The sequence below is a fragment of the Buteo buteo genome, chromosome 8 (genome assembly GCF_964188355.1).
Source record: "Buteo buteo chromosome 8, bButBut1.hap1.1, whole genome shotgun sequence".
Classification (NCBI taxonomy): domain Eukaryota; kingdom Metazoa; phylum Chordata; class Aves; order Accipitriformes; family Accipitridae; genus Buteo; species Buteo buteo.
This window is the reverse complement of record NC_134178.1, coordinates 45,038,202-45,058,726: the sequence shown is the minus strand read 5'-3', so window position 1 is coordinate 45,058,726 and position 20,525 is coordinate 45,038,202. Positions and strand designations below refer to the sequence as shown.

General features: G+C 49.0%; 1 protein-coding gene across 22 annotated transcripts in view; it reads right to left on the bottom strand.

Moving 5' to 3' along the window:
• Positions 1-20,525, bottom strand: part of SIDT1 (SID1 transmembrane family member 1) — a 55,830-nt gene that overhangs the window by 16,174 nt on the left and 19,131 nt on the right. For 15 of the 22 annotated variants that reach the window (XM_075034438.1, XM_075034434.1, XM_075034436.1 and 12 more), the window contains 19 exons: positions 20,209-20,292; positions 19,535-19,628; positions 18,238-18,309; positions 17,753-17,846; positions 16,832-16,875; positions 12,870-12,941; positions 11,054-11,202; positions 10,349-10,422; positions 9,731-9,797; positions 8,999-9,072; positions 8,291-8,414; positions 7,092-7,209; positions 6,015-6,151; positions 5,561-5,669; positions 4,268-4,344; positions 3,086-3,132; positions 2,163-2,268; positions 1,730-1,840; positions 876-989 (listed from right to left, as the gene is read on the bottom strand). In XM_075034438.1, the coding sequence (XP_074890539.1) occupies positions 876-989; positions 1,730-1,840; positions 2,163-2,268; positions 3,086-3,132; positions 4,268-4,344; positions 5,561-5,669; positions 6,015-6,151; positions 7,092-7,209; positions 8,291-8,414; positions 8,999-9,072; positions 9,731-9,797; positions 10,349-10,422; positions 11,054-11,202; positions 12,870-12,941; positions 16,832-16,875; positions 17,753-17,846; positions 18,238-18,309; positions 19,535-19,628; positions 20,209-20,292 (1,767 nt within the window). The other 7 variants (XM_075034441.1, XM_075034444.1, XM_075034440.1 and 4 more) reach the window with 7 other exon arrangements.

The following is a 20,525-nucleotide window of genomic DNA, read 5'->3' as shown; positions in this document are numbered from 1 at the left end:
CCAGCTCCTGATGGCATCGCATCACAGGGGGGCTCCACCTGGGCTGCATCTCCAGCACATACAGAATTCACGACAGGAACCCACGTAGATGTGCCATATGAACTTTGTTTCTGTAATGCTCCCAGCAAGTCACTCTGGCAGCACAGCTGTAGGCAGCTCTGCCTACAGTGCTGCAAGTACCTGAGCAGGTAATCCTGCCCCAGCCGTGATGGAGACGCTGCTTGTAAATTAGTCCCTCATCACTAGCCTCTGAAGAGCCATCCAGGAGGCAGCAGGGTGGGAGTTGCTTGACCACAGCTCAGGCATTGCAAGCAGCCAGGCAGCTCCTTCACAAACAGTTTGCGCCTTGCACAGCTAGGGTTAAGGCCTCCCTCTCCACTTCCCCAAAATACTATGCTCTGACCCCATCGCAGGGGATGCCTCCACCTTTTCCACCACACAGACCATCAGGTCTGAAAAGTAGTACCAAGTAGAGAAGCACAGGAGTCAATTTATGGAAGTGACAGAAAGTCCAGGAGCGAGCTAAGCTCCACACCAGTGAGCCTACTACCTGGGTCAAAGAAAGTAGGGTCTCTTCCTCGGAGGTCCTCACAAACCCATGAGAGGGCTGGTCATACCAGCAGCCCCTCAGCTTCCCCACAACAGCTGTGTGACCCACAGCCCCAGAGGGAATTTGAGGCCAGGAGGCACACGGAGCAACAAGCCAAAGGAGAAAGCCTGATTCCTGATCCCCCTGACAAGGAGCATCCCACTGTGAAGGATGTCTGGAGGCAGAGCCAAGCAGAGGAGTTGGGGCACTTCTGTGGCATCCTGGGGCAGCCGCAGCTCCATGCAGATAGAGAGGGACAAGGAGAGTGAGGCTCAGCAGGACTTACCAGAAAGGAGAAGAACAAGGCAGCCGCAGAGAGGAAGTGCCAGACATCATGGTCATCGAAGAAGCCCAGCAGAATGCATGGACGGTTCTTTTCCCGGGACTCTGCTGGAGTCTCCTAGGGGAGTGGGCAGGCAGTCAGGACCTGATATCCACTCATATAGGGCCCTGGCTGGCCACACTGCACCCCCTGGAGATCGCCCTGTCTTAACCCTCCATGCAGGAGCCAGGAAAAAGCACTGTGCTGGCTGGACATGTGGTGAGAGCAGGGCAGGAACATAATGTCATACTTAGACCTGGAGATGGATCTGGGGCCACAACCCACGGCTGGGGGGAACCCTCTGGTCTCCACATCCGAGGTTCGGCATAGCACAAGCTGCACAGCCTCCACCAGACCACCCTGCAGCAAGCCTGTCACTTCCATGGAGATGGACATGGTATCTTGTTAGAAGGCATTCAGTCAGGATTCAAAGAGCCTCCCAGGCCACGAAGAGCCCCCACAACCCCAGGCAGATTATTCCCCATTGGCCATCTGCTCCAGGAAGAAGTCTTCCATCCAGCACTGGTCAGGATTTATCCAGTTTTGCTTTCAGATCCCCAGCTCCTCCTCTGTCCCCTGGTGAGGACCAGTCATCTCTGGATCACCTGGGTCATAGTCTCTCCATAGCTGCACACATACAGTCATTTTTGACTCAGCACAGCTTCCCATGCTCCCTTCCCAGTCTTCTGAAGGAGTTAAATCCTTTCAGCTCTCCATGAGCAGCCCAAGACTCTTCCCCAGAGTATTTTTTGTGTAAAACAAACAACGGGAAGGAAAGATGATGAGAGATGGACAGGACAGTAAAAGGGGAACTTTACCTCCCAGCTGCTGAGGTTCTGGAAGAAGAAGTAGAGGGCAGCTGCCCACACCACTGCCGTGGCCACGATGCAGAACATGGGGATGGGCAGGAGCTTCTCAGAGCTGCGGAGCTGCAGAGAGGGACATAGCCTCACAACACACCCTGAGTTCTTCCCAGGGGCTGAAGCCATGCATAGGGCTGAAACACCAGCCTGGACCATCTGCATCTGCAAAGGGCTGCCCACCTCAGGGAAACACAGACCAGCCTCCCCTGAGATGGCTACACAGCATCCCTCCCCAACACCAACACCTTGTCCCACCTTGAGCCCCACAAAGACCCCTCCACATCTCTCTGCAGCACCACAGGAACCCAAACTGCAGCCAGAAAAGAGACCCATCCCTTCCCCTTTGGAGACAGGCACCCTAGGCACAGCTACAGCTGCCTCCCTTTACCTTCATGATGATGTAGAAAGCCAGATACAGCAACAGGTTACAGATAAAGATCCCCAGTATGTAGGAGGCGAAGTCTCTGGGCCGATACAGCAGCCCAAAGATAGCACTGAGAGAGGGGGAAGAAGGGACATTAGACAGCCTCTTTCACTGGGGACACGGTACATCCCCAAACTGACAGCCACCCACTGCCCCACCAGACCACAGGACACAGCAACATTGCCACAGCCTCCCAATTCCCTGGAGGAAACGCATCATTCGCCTCTGCTCTCTGCCGAGCAAACTCAGCCATGGTCAGCCACTGAGCACAACTGGAGACCCCGGAAGACAGGCAAGGGCCCTGAGTTGCTTCCAACCCACAGCCAATGCATCTTACTTGGTAGGAGTTGGGCCCAGACCTGTACATTTAGCAGAAGGCACATCCCCGAGAAGCAGCTTTAATGAAAAGCAAGAGCTTCGGGCAATGATTTTAAGTCTCATCCAACAGCTGATCCCTTCCATCCATGCAGTTACTGCTGAGCCAGGCTCTGTGACTGACTAACAAGTGTCTGTCAAGTCTCCTCCACCTTGGCTGTGCCAGAGACATCCCAGCTATGTGGGAAGCATGTGTACAGAACAACGCAGCACCACCATACCAGGCCAGCCCTATACAAGCTCGCTCAGACACAAGCCATGAGACAGCACCAGCTGAAGTGCTTAGGGATGCCTCACATAGCCCTGTAGTGCTGCACTGCGTCCTATGGATCCGCCTACCATCAGCACTCATCAGATCAAGCTCCTTGCCAAAACCTGTCAGAAGGGCCCCAGCACAGGATTATTGCACAGACTCTGCTGCATTTCCCCATCACTTCAGGCCATGCATGTGTCAATACTGAATCCTGCTGCCCACAAGCACAAGTATGCAAGACAAACACTCCACTACTTACAAGGACCAGTTGACCAGGTTTCCAACAATGAGCAGCACCATCCTGTCCTGAAGAGAAGACACTGATGATCATATGAATGCAGAAGGAAATGCAAAAAGAGGCCTTTGCCTTAGAAATTCAGGGTATCATTATGTGAGGATTTGGAGTCTGGTTCCTGCAAACACACACACACCTGGCTCTGAAGTTTGCACTACACGAGCTTTTGCCAGATGGAAACTGCTCTGGCCCTTACAAATTTGAGGAAAGCATTGCAAGAAGGAGACTAAACATCTAAAAAAGGACAAGCCCAGGACTTAAGAATCAGGCTCAGGAGGTTCTGCAAATTCTTTGACCGTTTCCACTGCTTTTCTAGTTAGATTCATTCTCTCCCACTATTTTACAGAAAAATTGTTGCACAGAGCAAGGATGTGCTTGAAAGAGGCAGCAGGGGAAGCTTTGGATAGCATCCCACACATATCCACAGAGCCTTTTTTCACCCATCTCACCATTAGCTAGGGAAGCACTATAGCTACAGCAGGCAGAAGGGTTACATCTGTGGGGCATGTGCATTTACGCTTACAGCTGCTTTCATGATGAAGCTATTTCAGGCCAGCCAGGCTTACTTTACGCCTGAGTGCACTGAGTTTGCTTGCAAAACTCGGTCTGACACTTATTCAGAGATGGGAGGGGGGGAAGGATGCTCATGGATAATAACTTCATTTGACTTCAAGCCCTAATTGGCACTCTGTGCCAAGAAGAAAGTATCAGGGGGACACAAGGTAACAGCTACCATTTCTTACTTTTTTGCTGTCTACCCTGAGGTGCTGTAGAAATAGCAATAGCTGTTGCTTAAGCCACAGAGCCAAAATAGTCACTGCCTTCCCCAGAGAGACTGGGCTGCACAGAGCCTCATACACACTCCTTTGGACAGATGCCCCCAGAGAGCAAGAGCAAAGGCGAAATCCTACCATGCTGTATCACCTTTGCTGTGATGTTTTATTCACTAAGCCTGATATCAGGGGAGGCCTGAAGGTGGGGGTAAACCACTTCACAGAGATCTACACTTACCCAAACATTTTGGGGGAGGGCACAGAAGGGAGACAGGGAGCATCACTTTTTCAAACAGCCACACCTCTTCCCTCTGCACATTGCCTAGGAAGTGAGCAATTGCTGAGGGAGGTGCTGAGATGAGAAGTCACCTACCATGTACATTGGTCGACTGCACTGCTGGATACAGTCCGTGTACAGCACCATCGCTGCCCGTCGAAATATCCCCAAGTCTGTCAAAGAAGAGGATAAAAAGCCAGAACAGCCAGCAGATTAAGCTCCAAAATGCCTACAGGGAAAAGATGTGGACAGCCACCAGCTGACAACAGAGGACCCCGCCTGCAGATGGTCAGGGTGTTAACAGATTCATTTCTTGCTCTTTGGGAGCAGTCTGAGCAGAAGGGCAGCCACCACAGGATGTGGATGGCATTTGGCCAGAACAACAGGTAAAAAAGAAAATAAGAAAAAACCCTCCACACTAGCGCTACCCAGAAGTCAAATAGGCCCTCTCTGTACGTGTAAACAGACTGGCTTTGCAACCACATCTCTGGAAGAGATGTGTGTGCAGGAAGGCGGAAAATCACCTTCCATGAAACAAGCTGCCAGAGCAGGGAAACACCAGAAACAGATCCCACAGCCCTTAGAAGGTCCTAGAGGGGCAGAGCACACTCAAGAAAAGACACACCTGCTCTCAAAATCATTGCAGAAGCTTCACTGCAGAGCCATCAGTGGCAGTGGGCATGGACAGACACGCACACACAAACATGCCCCTCTTTAATCACAAACACAGAGCTTGAAAAGGCTCCTGCGCCAAGGGCAGAGCTCTCCTGTGCTATATCACCGCCTTCCTGTCAAGAAACAGGACTGGCGGTGGTGCTGGCAAACTGACTTCACTTCTTAAGAGCTGACCCCAGGTGGCACGCAAGCCTGCCTCCCCACACACATCCATGCATCCCCGGCAGCTATGCCACTGCTCAATCAGTTCAACAGAGAAAAATGAGAGCTGCTGACAGTTACCTGAGTCAGGGCCATCTGAGGCAAACAGAAGCAGAAGAGGAAGGAGAAATATGGTTGTAAGCAGAGAACAAGAGCCAGGATCCCCACCAGACCCTCTCCCCCCTCATCCCATGACAGGGTTTTACCTAGCTCACCGCTCTGAGCACAGCATTAGGGAGAGCTGTAGCTGAAGGGCAGGCTCCCTCAGAGCCTAGCTCTTCCGCCACCACAGAGCAGACAGGTCCTGCTGATTCCCATAGGTCTGGGAAGCAGCAGCACAAGGAATTCAGAGGCCAGGAAGAGCATCAGATGGATGAGAGGACAGGATAACCCAGAACACAAACACAGGCCACGGGACTGTGCTCACAGATGTGCTGCATAGGTGACTCACTCAGGTGAGGACAGGAGGCACCTGCACACCCTAGAGCAAGATAGTTCAGTTACAGCACTTACCGATCTTGAAGCGGCCCATGTAGTAGATCTGGGTGCTGAGAGCCAGAGAGGCCAAAACATGGATCATTGAGAAAATGATCCAAAACCACATGTCATTTTTCCCAAACACCTGAAAGCAGACATATTAAAAGCAAACTGAGCCCTGTTATCAGCAGGTTGATCCTTTTCTCTCCTGTGTCACCATGGGGCATTAGACAACCCCACTGAACATGGAAGAGAAACCCCCAAATCTTCTAACCCAAAACCAGATCTATAAATGAAAACTGCTCTTCCCCTCCCTGCAAGGCCAGGGGAAAGGAGGAGGAAAACACAGTATAATGAATTCAAATGCTAGCAGCTTCTTAACACTCTTATCCTGCCTTGCTGCTCTCCCCAGTCATTTGCCCACTTAAGCTATGTTCCCAGCCACACCATCTCCTTCCCAGAGAAGCAGGTAGGTAAGAGGGAGCCATACCACTCCAAGGACGGCCAGACAGATCACCACAGCAAACGAGGCATAGGCAGAGTAGGCACTGGCATTGATGTCTGGGTGGCGGGTCTGGTAGAGCTTGAGCATGCACAGTCCTGCGATCATGTACATGAAGGAGGTGTCTATGGAGGGAGCACAACAGAAACAGTGAAAACAGGTACTGTCAGTAGGCTGAGAAAGCTGCTCCGAGTGCATAGGAAGAAGTGCAGCAGCAGGGCCAAACCCAAGGCTGGCAGGCACAAATCCCTGACACTGCACTACACTGTACAGCACTTTGTGCTTTGCCATCTTGCAGCACACTTAGCATGCTCTAGGGCAACAAAAACTAAAGGGGCTCAGAAAATAAATTCCCACAGTGCTGCGCAGAAACAGGCAGGGAATCACAGAATGGTTGAGGTTAGAAGGGACCTCTGGAGGTTGTCTGGTCCAACACCATCTGCTCAAGCAGGGTCAGCTATGAGAGGGTTGTCCAGGACCGTGTCCATTCAGGCCTCGAATACCTCCATAGAAGAATTCAACCTCTCTGGGCAACCTGTTCAGTCTTTGATCACCCTTAGAAAAAAAAAATAAAAAAAAAATTCCTGTGTTCAGATGGAGTTTCCTGTGTTCTAATTTGTGCCCATTGCCTCTTGTTCTGTCACTGAGAACCACTGTAAAGAGCCTGGATCACTCATCTTCATTCCCTCTCATTGGGTATTTACACACATAGACAAGATCCTGCCTGAGTCTTCTCTTCCCTAGGAAGGCAAAGGAGCCCACAGAGAAACGTTTCCACTGAGATGGCAGACAGAGACTTCCTACGCTTGAGCACTCTGCCACTCAGGCTGTGCACTTACTATCTTCAAACACTGAGCTGCAAAAGCAAAGGAAGATCCTGCCAGCAGTGCAATACCAGAGTCCCCAGCATCCAAAGACCCACTGCCTCTTAACTGAGCCCTGGAACAGGCAGACTCCAGGGAGGTTTGCAAGGGTAGAGGGATGGGAAATGCCAGCAACTCAGCAGGAGATAGAGCATGGCAAATCCTACCTCCAGCTCAAAAGGAAAAAGGAAGCTCAGCTTACCAAACTGGAAATTGGAGTAATTAGGGCAGACATGATAACAGGCACTGAGCACTCCTTCCATCATCAGAGCAATGCCCATAGCATAAAAGAGACCAAAATGCTTTGGGATCCCATAGTCCTGGAAGAGAGCAGAGCTGTATAGTAAGTACCCTCACTGTCCTGATGACAAGCGAGCTTCCGCTCTCCATCACTTCATCCCTCCTAACCCCTACACGTGTCCTTCAGTCACCAGTGCAGCACAGCATGCTGTGTGCAACCATAGGCTCTGCATTTAGCCACACTGCATAGCCAGGTGAATCCACAGGTAGCAAACCCAAGCTAATCACACAGAAGCTTCTGGTCTGAAGACCTCAGTGTCATGGTACTGACATCTTGAGACTAAAAATCTGTCCTGTACCTTGTGCCATACTACATCCTGCCCAAAACTGAGAGCACTAGGGACCCAGAATAGCAGCCTTGCTCTTGTGGTCAGTAGGGGGTTAAAAAGCACTTGAGGAGCAGAGCCCATCAGCCCAGGTGAGAAGGCTTCTCCATCACAACCTGGCTGAGGTCTCATCTGAAAACCATAAGCAGCAGACCCTTAAAACTGCTAATGTCTTTACTTGCTACCAAGCCAGTGTAAACAGAGCTGTTTGTCTCTGGAAAGCACCAGCACCACTGCCCACAGGGCTGCAGATTTCTCCATCCTCTCCCAGAAGATACTGAAGCAACTGCAGAAGCTCTGACTACAAGCTGCTCTGCTTCAGAGCTAGAGACAGCTAAATTCTTCTGGGTTGTTGTAGGCAGCTCTATTCCCTCTTGTTAAGAAGAGTGCCAAGAAGGAACTCTTGATTGTTTAAGACAAATCAAACCTCACTAAAAACAAAAGCATCCTGGGACAGCCCTACTGCCCCAGTTCCTCCACAGTGAGCACTGGAGGAAAAGCCACAGCCACAAGAGTCATTCCCCTACTCGTCTCCTTGTCTTCACAAGCCCAGGCTGGGTCACCACGGCTTACATACCGTAAGCAGCAAAGTACTGGGGCGCACAAGAACATAAGCATCCCACCTAGACCCTTTTTCAGGGGAGGAAAAGAGAGGAGGATTCAATACTCCAGCAAGGAAGGCAAGTGGAAACCTGCTGTGTATCACTCTGGTTTTCAAGTTTTCCCTGTCTTTCCTCCCTCCACTCAGCCTCATGCGACCATACTTCCTACCTACCAGGGTATAGACATCTTTTATCTCCATGGCCCGACGGTGGAGAATGTCCCTGCGCAACACAATGAGGAGGAAAAGAAAACCCAGCAGCATGTGGCCCACATTGCTGAGGATGTTGTTGAAGGCACTGCAGGGAAAAAGAAGATTTAAGACAAAGGCAGCACAGCAGCAGGAGGATGAACCCCAGGCCATGATAAGCTGAATCCATTTTGCTCCCCCCCCCCCCCCCCCCCCCCTCCACCTCAGCAGCTGCCAAACACCTGCCAGTTTTACACCCTGGATGACAATTTTAGGTTGAATAGTTCACCTGCCCCAGTAGATTTAACACTTCCTCTGCGAGATTCTCAACTCTGGGCTTTCTTTGCACTCCCACATTAGTTCAGAGAAATGCTACACTGAGGACTGAGCTGAACTTCTTTGCAGAGCTGCTGCTCCTTTGATACAAGCAAAAGTGTCCAAAAGAGCATGGGAGCACCTCATTGCTGTGCCATAGGCTTGCTAGGAGAACCCAGGTGCCATATGTTCCTGGGTGCATGTGTCTCACTGCAACAGAAAGCCACTGCTGAGCAAAACAGAAAGCTCAGAGTCCTAAACTCTCAGTGGTATTATCAACACAGTTACTATGAGCCCAGCAAGGATAAAATCCTGACCTGGGCACAGCACAAACACTCAGGAGGCACAAAACAATAAAACAGTGACTGTAGGTCTCACCTCAGCACCCCAAGGGGATGGGCGCACAGAAAGTTGTAGTAGCAGATGTCCTGATTGCCCGTCACATTCACTACCTGGACAGAGAGGAGGTGGGAGACCTGATATTAGCAAATCCTCCCTGTTCTGGGGGTTTGCTTCATGCAAACACTGCATGTACACAAGGTGTACCAGGACACAGCCTAGCTCTAGCACTGGCACAGGGGAGTACTGACACCTGCAGGTGAAGCTTTTAGCGGGGGACAAGATGTTGCCACAGGCCACAAACCTGAGAACAGTCTTCAGAGGAAACGTTGTATGCTCTCAACCCCACTGCTAATAGATCTGCTTGCAGATATCCGAATAACAGCAGGATAGCAAGGGCAGGGAGAAGGGAGGAGAAATCACTCATATCACAGCAAAGCCTACTTGCTTTCGTTGTCTTTTAGAGATAATAGCAGATTCCTCCTGCCTCTAAAATGAAACAGGCCCCAAATGAGACATCAGATGAGCAGGAAACCAGCTGCACTCCCGCTTCGCAACCAAAAATAGCAGAACTGCAAGCTCAAAGAGCCAAGCCAGCAGCGACACTCAACACAGTGCAGAGACCAGCTAAGGTAAATTGCCCCTCAGACAGAGCAGGATTCCTGGGTGATCCCAGTTTCACCGACTGTCATCCTTACACCATGCAACCACAGAGCAAGTTTAAAGGCAAGAGGACCCAAGCGCATGGGACAGCCACAGAGCCCGACGCACCGTCTGGTAAGTGATGACGAGCTGGATGACTGGCAGGGCATAAAACACTGCAATGGTGATGATGTTCCTGCAGAGAGGAGACAGTAGCAGCAGTTATACACACCAAAACAATTGGTGCACACCCAGGACAGAGCCCTGCAGTGCTTGGAGGAATATGTACACCTCAATGCTTAAGGGCCCAGACCCTGCTCTCCCAGCTGGAGCTTTTACTTCTGGTTATGATCTCCTGAAGCAGGAGAGCAAATGTGCTAATGCAAACAGGAGGCAAACGCTATGGGCACAAGAAAAGACAGCATGTGGACCACAAGCTCATGTGTTCGAGTGTCAATTTCTCCCCTTCCCCAGTATGTTCCAGCACACTGGTTGTTACCACACTTCAAAGCAATTATGCAAACCAGAATCCATTGCCAGGATCATGTGTGCACTGGTCCACAAATATCCTTATTTGAGGTAAATGGGATCTGCAGTTACTGGTTAGAACAGGCTCAGAATGTAACAGGATGGCTCGAAGAACACCCTCAGGTATGAAGTGTGGTCCAGAAGAAGGGCATGTGGACCAACCCTACAACCAGAGACTGGGCCTAGAGTTTGAGCCTTACCAGTTTGTCTTCTCCTTACCAGAAATAGATTTTGTATTTTTTGCTGACAATCCTTCGGTCCTTCCTGGACAAGTCTGATAGATAAAGGAACACCTAAAACATTAGTGGGTGGGGAAAGAGGGAAGAAAACAGAAAAAAACCTAATGAAGACTACAGAAGCCAGTAGAAGATCTTGATGTATTTGGATTTTTTTTTTTTTTTTTTTTTTTTTAAACACAGCAAGCTTCTTGTGTCCCTTGATTCTATGGCAAATGAGTTCTGCAAAACCCTCTGACCTCCAGGAATGGCTCTGACCACAAGGAGCAGTGTGAGGCAACAAAAGGAGGCAGTTTGAGAGCTGCTAGCTTAAAGCCCCTCTGTACATCCACTGTAGTCACACTAGTTGTACCACATAACTACCTACTATTGCACATTAATTTCTCCCTATGCTGTCGCACCTCCTAGGACTTTCTGGAACACTCTGGGCTTCTTCCTCTTTTCTCAATAGTCCCCAATACATTCTGATTTTCCATATTAAATCACTCATTTCAGCAACACACTTAGCACAGCAGGAAAACTTTCTAGACTCTGAAAAAACACTGAGAAGCACACTCTGCTTTATTAGACTAAATCCACCTAAAAGGAAAGCAGAAACTTAAAAATCCTGGCAAGTGACTACTGCTAGTCCTAGCCTAGATGTGTCCATGGCCCAGCATCATGGCCACAGCTGTAACACCAGCCGTACCTTAGTGCGGATGACGTTCTTATCACTTTCAATTTCTGGCATGGTGTCAAAGTCACTCTCCTCCTCTACAGAGCTGTCTGTGTCAGAACCAGCAGGCGGCCCACGCTCAGGGGAAGACAACTGATGTCCACCACTGGAGCTTGACTCATCTGGAGCAGAGCAGGGAGAAGGAAACAGGCAGGGTAAAGGCTAAAGCCCTCTATGCATAACAAGAAGAAAGCTGTCCCAGATACCATACACAATCTGTTGGGACAAGTTGAGATGGCCATTTCAGGGAACAAGTTTTTCCACGATCACAAGCCTTCCTGAAAGTCTCCGATTATCAGGTAAGACCACTTTCAAGGACCATCTTCCCACCTCTGCAGCATTTTGGTTTTTCCTCTGCTTTTATTCTATTACTTTTCATCTCTAACATTTTCTACTCTTTACTAGCCTGGGCTCTGAAATCTGGAAGTCTGAGACAAGTCAGAAAGCTCTAGTGAAAGCATCAGACAGTTCAGGGGTCAGAAATAGGCTGACCTAGTTAATCTCCCAATTTTATATAAGCTTTATATCTAAGCTTTTCTATAAATATTGTAGAACAAAATACAAAGAGGAAGAAAGTTGATTTTTCAAGGCAGGCAGAGCATCAGCTTTGCTCCCATTTCATCCACAGTATTGGTCACCTGCAGATCAACATGACCTGCCTGCACTTTCCACAGGCTGGCCAAGCTCCCAGCCAGCCCATTGCCCATACTGGCATGAGCAGAACACAAGTTTCTTCCTCATTTCCCAAATGCTTTTAAAGCGTTTCCTTGGGAATTTGGAAAGGGGGGTAGAGTGATACTGAAGCCCTCAACTATATTGCAGGACTCAAATTCTCCTGAATTTTTCCCAAACCTCACAAAATCTCAGTTCTGTGTTTCTTTGTCAGGTGTTCAGAGATACCACACCTTCACAGTCCAACACCTGGGTGACATCTGGAGTGTCAGGGCTGTCTTTACACCACAGTGAGCAAATGCATCCTAAGCAAGGACTAAAAATTAGACAAAGTTGCTCTGCTCTCTCATTTGAGTAGCTGCCTGACACTGCCCTGGACCTGCACCACCTCACCCTGCAATCTGGGTCCCCAAACTGTCAAATTCAAGCATTATGCCCAGAAGTCCACAGCACTGAGCTATTCAGTACCAATCCCTCCACAGGAGGGAAAACTGTTGGAAGGAGACTAAGAAACTCTGGCAAAGGAAGGCATTTCACATCATCTCAGATTAGCAGAAACCTTGGGAGTTTGGTTTTTTCCTCCTCTGCTGCCAGGGCATGGTTCACCTATTGACAGCATGACACTATTTCTCCCCTACTGAAACCTCTGAACTGCAAGAAGCTCTGATTCTCTCTTGCCTTACAGCACACAACCCTTCAGTCTTCCAGTGAAAGGCATGCTTTAGTGTAAAGGCAGGCTTGATGAGCTAATGACAGACCCCTAGATGTTTCGTTGGAAGGGACTTTTATTGGTCCCTAGTCAACCTCCTGCCTGAAGCAGCATTGTCACCAACACTTACCAGGCGACCATGGTTTTGTCTGGCCAAGACAAACATTTCCAATGACAGAGTCTCTCTGGGCACCTCTTCCAGAGATTTGCCACCTTTTTGATGTAGAAGTTTTGCCCAAAAGTGCAACCTGAACCTCCCAAGCTGCAATTATTTTTTTCAAGTAGTTGCAAGCCACTCTTAAAGTAACTTGCAGCTTTATTCCCTTCTGGCTTTAAAGCACCTTAAAGTGCCTCTCCTTGCCCCAGGCAGAACCTTCCCCATGCTCCCAGTTCTGGAAGACACTGTACCAATAGCACCATAGCTGCTTCCCTCAGGGGTGCTGGCTGTGATGGGGTGCGAAGATGCCATAATCCCAGATCCTGCGATAGAAACAGACCCAAACGGGACAGTTAGTTTCACATCAGTGCTTTGAAACACATCTCTGAGGTGAATACAAACAGCTTGAAGAGCTGGAGGGACTTGGGAAAAGCAGCATTTCTCCAAACAGATGGCAGTCTCCCACTAGAGCACACTGTGCAAAAGGAAACCCTTGCTTTGCAATGTGAAGCAAACCCATTCCCTTCAGCCTCCCCACACAGGCTGCCAGTTTGACTCACAAAAGCACAAGCCTCCCTCCAGCACCCTGTAAGGATCACGTTATGGGACTGCAAGACTTGACAAATTCTAGAGCAAGTCTCACAACATTCAGAGCACCCTTCTGAACTTCATATTCTTCTCCTTCCCCTCCTCACGCATTGTTCTATTCAAATATTGCTACCTCCAATTACCCCTGGAAGAGTCATAGGCAGCCTTTGGCAAGATAGCTGGTACATGGTTTTAACCAAGCAAGGAGAAAGCAAAAAATGCTCCATGCAAAAAGTGGTCACAACCTTGTGCTGATGACAAGAAGGGCAAGCTTTTGAGGGCTGGGAAGTCCCTGCCTCCCACCCACACATCTGAAGCAAGGACAACTGCACCTCCCACTCAGGTTGCACTGGGACTTTCACCTCCTGCCTCCACATTCCCTCTTTTTGCCTCCTGTGGTGGGGCTCAGTTGTTGAACTGGCAGCAGACAAACACGGCAGGAAACACAGCCAGCTGAGTCCCCTTACTGAGGGGTCAAACACCCATCTCCCCAGAAGGAAGGGAAGCAAGAGCAGCAGGAGCAGGACCATGTCTTCCCATGGTGGCAAACAGCAAGACAGGTCCAGCTGCTTATAAAGCTTCATCCTTGCAACAACATTGTGTGGCCAGTCAGCAGCAAAGGGACACAGGACATGGGATAGTATTTAAAGCCAAGCAACCTTACTGCAGCCTGGCAATGGCCTGGCTTCTCAAGCTGTACCTCTGGCTTCCCAGTACATGATCGGTCCCAAACTGACAGGCACAGGCAGACTCCTCTTTCCAGCTGGCAATTCTGGACACTTCTGTAACACCTTGCACAGGTTTTTATACCATTTCCATTAGACACATACCTAAAGAGCCTCCAAACTTTTCCCTGCCTGAGCCCAGTTTCTAGGCAGGGGAGCACCCATACAGCAATGACATTTGATATTTCAAGTACAAATTATTGCTTTCCTTTGATGCATTCACTGTGCTTGTTGGGCTGTGGACTAAGACTTGGTCTCCATTTCAGCTTCTCTACCCTTCTGCCCCATCCCTCTAACAGGGCAACAAACAGCTCAAAGGAGCATCAGAAGTGGACAACATGGCATGGACTGAGCACCAGAGGGAAGGCTCTGGCACACCACAGTCCCCCCACATGACACCCCTTGAGTCCCAAGCTGTTATTAGCAGGATGTTGTTGTAGGTTTCTGCAGGAGCAAGATCCACCTTCTATCATCACCCGCTTTGCAACCCTCCCTCTCTCATGGCATTTTATTGTTGCTTTAAAGTCGTTTGGAAATTCAGAACACTAGGAAGAGAGTGAAAGCAGCACTGCCCCATGTTCATGGCACCAAGGCACACACAGAATTCCTACTACCATCAGTCCTGTCCCACGGGGATGCTTCCTCCTTATTTTAGACCAGGCTTTATGCTCTCAAGTGACCTGTCAACCTTGTCTCCCAAGTAACCAAGGAAAGATTTAAATCTGGACAAAGTAGGGATGCCAGGGAGAAGAGGCGCTCTGTCCTGTCTCTAACAGCTGCTTTGGACCCAGCCTACCCACTAATTTCAGTCCCAGTTCCCAGTGTGTGAGTGAGTCAGCAAAGTAAATGTACCACACTAGGTGTGGTTCCTCCAGCTATCACCTCCACCAAATAGTGATGATGTGGAAAGGGAGGTGTGCCACAGGATTAAAAAAAAAAGTTAACCACAGAAACCAGGCATAAGATGGATGACAGGAGCTTGGTGGGGAAGGGGAAAGGGAAGTGATGAAGGTGGCAAGACCCAGAGGTACTTTGGAGGAAGAGAAATTCCAGTAGGTGGGAAGAGGGGAAAAAAATTGAGCGAAAGCCAGTATGCCCTAGGTGATCTGGAGGACAGGGAAGATGCTGGTTTCCATTTTACAGGCATCAGTCAGACACATACCCTGAAGAGACACAATAAAGAAACAGCATGTGGGTAGGATATGGTTCCTCCCCAGACGAAAGGACGTGGCTGTGACATGCAGTGCCAGGCGTGTGAAGGTGGCATAAAGTGCAAGGGAGAGGACAGGTCACAGAAGGAGAAGGTACCTCTGGGAGGAAACCTGTAAACTGTGAAGGAACTGTGTTCCTCTGTCCTTTCACAGGGATGCTGTTCAGCAATCCCCCCTGACCAGGAACCCAGTTCTCTGTCCTCCAGGTCCATGCTAAGCACAGCATCTATGCCCTGCAGCCTCTTCGGGAACTTCCCAAGCACCAGAATTTAACTTCCACCTCTCGCCAGGGCGGCTTGGAAAGCAGCTTCTAAGCTGCCTTCAGCACATGAACCCTCAGCTACAGCACCAGCAGCACTCCCTGGAGCTTCTGGTCTCACCCACCTGAGACTGTGGCTCCATACCTTAAACAGTGATCCCTTGTCACCACCCTGGAGCTCTTCCAGGGCCTTGGCCAGGTTCCTTCAGCTTCCCCAAAGTCCCCATTGGGAGTTTGGCCCTTCCCATTTTTCCAGTGTGCTAAGACCTGCTATTGTCTCACAGCAGGATCCACCCCAAATGACTTAAAATTAGAATATTTTTAAGCACATTTTTACAGTCCCCTGCTTATTTGGTTGTGAAGAAAGCCTTTCACATACATTCCACATACAGAGATGCAGATGAGGATCTCAGTAGCTGAAGAAGCCACTTCTGAGAATCCAAATGCCCCTAGGTCTGTGGCAAAAATATTAACCCAAGTAATGCCAGGTCAGAGTGAAGTTCCACTGCTGATCCTGTAAGCACAGTTCAGTTATACTAGTGTGTTTATCTGGTGGTATGTAGCAGACCAGAGGGACTGAAGAAGTTGAGGATTAAAAAAGGGAACACACCAAGAACCTTTCAGTGCTGCCAAAACATAACGTCCTCGCTTTCCCCAGGAGAGAGGTACAAGTGACGATGCCTTTATCCTCAGACCAATGCTTTGAACTACTTTGCAGGCACTAAATATTTAAACAAATGAAACGGCCAGCTTCCTACACTTCTCCAGAAAGCAGAAAATCCCAGTGCCCTGTCCCCCCCATCCACACAGCAAAAATTTCCATCTTTCACTGGTAGCATCTTACATACACCTATGTTTTTATAAGGCAGAAATCTGCAGTATGTTGAAATGTGGGTGCAGCATAAAGTAAACTGAATCCAATACCAAAGTAAATAACACAAACAACACTACCTAACTGTATTAGTCATTCATTCATTTGGTTGTCTGCAACTCTCAGTTAAAAACAAATTAAAATTTAAATTAAATTAAAAAATTAGAGACCCCATGCTTAAACCAGGCAGAGGAAATCTTAAAGCATAGGAGCTGATAAACTCAAAGTGTCTTGCTTAAAAATGAACAGACCTGACATCAGGAACATTAGCCTGCAGCCAGGTCTAGCCAAGGCTTGCTCTTCCTCCACCCCTCTAAAAGCCAGCACCTCAGGCTAGGGGTCAGGACCAGGTTCAGGGGAGCCTGCTTCAACCACCCTCTTTTGTGAGGGCAGAGAGGAAGCTCTAACATCTTTCACCAGCACCAGAGGCTATATGGTGCATGTACAGGGACAAAGGCTTGAAGGGACAGAAGGCACTTGACTGACAGCCTGTCCCTTGCCTGGCCTGGGACCTGGGCTGTTCACTTAAAGCTGTCACACAACAGAAAAGAGACCTTACCATCCTCAGGACTCAATCTCCCAGCTGAAGCCTTCCTCCGAACCCTGAAAAAGAACAGGCAGCACTCTTGAGACAGCCACAAACCCCAGCACCTGCCAGCCATGGCAGGATTATCTAGGACACCAATAGGTAAATACGGTGCAAGCTCTAAAAAACAAACAAAATTATCCCAACAAAAATAAACCACAAAAGAAACAAACAAAAACAAAAAAAGAAAAATAGTGTTTGGACTAGACATGGCTCAGCCATGACTGCTTGCTGTATACCTTTCCGATTTCCAAAGCAACAGAGAGATTTTTTTACCCCCTCAACTATCCACCAGAGGCAGGACAACCAGTTACACAATCCTGGGGCAGCTAGGAAGTTTTCCCTTTTTTTTTTTTGTGCCATAGAACAACCTGTTATGGTAGCTGTGCTCAAGTTCACTGTGGATGCAGATATCCTCCTCAGCACAAGCCCAGGCACCAAGTTCTGGGGCAGAGGAGACAGGTCAGGAGGGAAACCAGCACGCTTGAGGCCCCAAGGCCCTATTTGGGTCGCTGCCACTTACTGCAGTACTCGGTCCAGCACTCTGGGAAGCATCTTGGTTCCCCAGTGCTCTGGCACCCCATATCCCAGAGTAGTCCCATCACAATTCCCACCTACCACTCAGTGTCCTCATATAAGGAAACCCAGGGGTGGGGCACTACAAAAGCTAGAGGGCAGAGCCTTAGGTTTTCATCATTGCCATGATCCACACAGCAGAGGAAGAAAAGTTTTCTGGCTGATCATCAGTAGGAGCCCACTGAGTAGTCATGGACTTCTTCAGCTGCTCTGTTCAGATGCTTGCTGCCCCACTTGCCCCAAATGTACTGCAGCGTGAGGAATCTCTGAGGATGATGAGAAACAGAAAGGTTATCCTTGTAAACCCCCTTGACTCACCTGATATAGTGCACAAAGGCAACAACCACTGAGCCCAGGTAAAAGGAAAGGAAACTCAGGAAGCTGAAGAACATGGCCTGGACATAAACAGACTCTGAGGAAAGAGAAGGCATCAGTCAGGGCAGGGACAGCCCCTCTCACAGCCAGCACTCCTGTCCTGCTCCTCCCAACACTACCTGGTGACAACACCCAGCCCCAAACAACCCTTCAAAACCCATCTCCTTTCTCTATGCCAGCCGACATCAGGACAAAGAGGAATCACCAGAACCCATTGCAAGGTCTCCCCCCAACTTCTTCACCCCCAGTGCTAGCTGGTGTGCCCATGGGTATGTCCTGGAAGGTACCCAGGCTCCAATTGGTTTTGATTCCTTTGCTGGTGCTTTCTGCAACATTCCATCAGAGGGCTGCCAGCCCAGCCATACCCTTCTAGGCAGAAGTGCCAAGTCCCCCTGTAAAGTTGCATTGCTCTGCCCAGAGATACTGACTTTTTATAGAGGGCACAATCGTCACTTGAAGGTTCTTTGTCCGCTGCAGGTTCCAGGTACGGTTGACATTCCCTGTGAGATGCAAAGTGTACAGCAAATATAAAAACAATTAAACATTTATGATCTTTGGCCCTGATCTTAGTTCTCTGCACTTGCAAAAACACCAGGGTCTGGCTTTTCACTATAATCTGTGTGTCATTTTGCTATAAACCTCTCTCAGACTTGTCAATATACAGCCTTTTCCATACACTTCCCCCCTCCTCCCTATCCACAACCTGTTTTTCAGACTAGAAATCCTTGCTTGAGCCTTCCATACATTGCTCAAGTCTGGATGCCTGAATCCCAAGGGCATCTTGTCTCCTATTCATCTAGTCCCCAAAGCACAGTTTCTCTCACTTCAGATACTGGGACACCATTTTTGCCTCTGACCAAAGCTCTTCTGGCAAAACACTTCTGTGCAGGATGCTATGCTAGTGACTTGCTATGTTTCAGCAGGGCTTAGCACACCCTGCCAGTATGGCTCTGCTGACAGCTTTAGGATAAGAGAAAGACACCCAGAAGGCAACAATTCTTTTTTTAGGGGAGAAATGGGGGAGGGGGGGGCAGGGGGAGTGCAGGGCTGTGGGGGGAGCCCAGTATATCTGTTGGTTGCAGTCTTGCTTCTCCTATAGGGAGGAAGCCATCTGGCTTTGAGAACAGGAATGTCCCCACTCAAGTTACAGCCACTACATGACTTGTGGAGGCTTTGCTTTTACCACTGCCTAGGAAGTGGACACAGTGTTTTCTGCCCAGGAAAGGCACTAGAACAAGTCTCTTGTAAAATTATTCTCCCCAAATTACTAATTTTTCTTGTTCCCCCAAGTCCAGGACTGTCATAGAGCCCAAGATAGCAGTGGGAGAAGATGCTCTCTGCAGGAACTGCCATCTGGGCCTCCATGCAGGCAGGAGAATAATACAGCAGGGGCAGGGTAGGGGAACAAAAAAACAACACACCAACCAAAAAGCTGTAAGCAGCGTTGCCTGGGTGTATCCAGTATCTCCCAAGACACCAGCAACTCCTCTGAAAAGCACGTAAACCCAGCAAGCCAGGCTCTGTACTAGCCAGCCACCTCCTGAATTGATCAAGACTTTTAATCTACCCAACAATATCAAATTTATATTTCACTTTTCCTCACAGCTACCTGGTAAGACAGAGCTATATGACCCTCCCATGTCATTCCACAGGGAGGTCCCAAAGGACTCCTGCTGCTCCATCACCCAGATGCAGCAACCAAATTGACCTCCCAGCAAAACTTACCATGAATGGAAGAAGGCACAGAACCCCCACAGGCATAATCCTCTGGCTTGATGACAAACACAACGAAGAACTGCTCACCTGGGAAGTCCTTTCTCTGCATGGGAGGATGGAAGAAGACAGAATCCATGAGATGTGAAGGAGCCTCTCCCTCCAAAGCAAAACAGAAGCGGTGCTCCAAAAGGCCACAGATCAGGTTTTAGTTGCTACACAGGCACCAGCCTGTTCTGGACAGAGCTTGACTTCTGGGGATGCTCCCCTTATCCTTGCTGACAATAAGCTGACTGAGTTCACCAGTATGAAGTACAGCAGTGCCCCAGTACAAGCAAACCAATGCTAATGCATGTATTTATTTACTTTAATTAGTGCAAACCACCTACCTAAGCTTTGCTTATTAAAAAGGCCCTACCACCACCACTCAGTGTAGAAGAGCCAGGGTTCAAACAGAAGACACATGGCTGCAGCCACTCTGATCTAGAGCCTCAGCACACATAACACGCCTATCTAAGCAAACATAAGCAAGGTTTTGTAGTAAAAGGTAACATTGCTTCTTCCACTTATATGAGCCAATCTAATAAAAACAAAGGCTCACAGCAGAATCAACAAAAGTAAGCTAGGAATGCATAGGACAAGCCACTGAAAAAAACCCAACACTGGGACAAAAAACAGCATCTCACCTGCACAGTTATGGCTGCCTGCTTAGTCATAGACTGGTAAACACCGTTGAACTCCACATTATGGTCCAGGTCATACACTGGGCACTAAAACAGACACAACTAAGGGTTAAACCAGGGACAAAACCTGAACACAGGGAGCCAGCAGGAGAACAGACAGTGTAGAACAGCAGAAAAAGGCCCCCACTGGGGTGACAAAGGGAACAAAACAATCAGAATCTATTCAGAAATTAGAAAAGCTGCTCTGAAGACACCAGCTGTGGCCTGCACTCACTGATATCTGCATTCTAAGAGGGCTGCAGTTCAATCCCAGAAGAGGA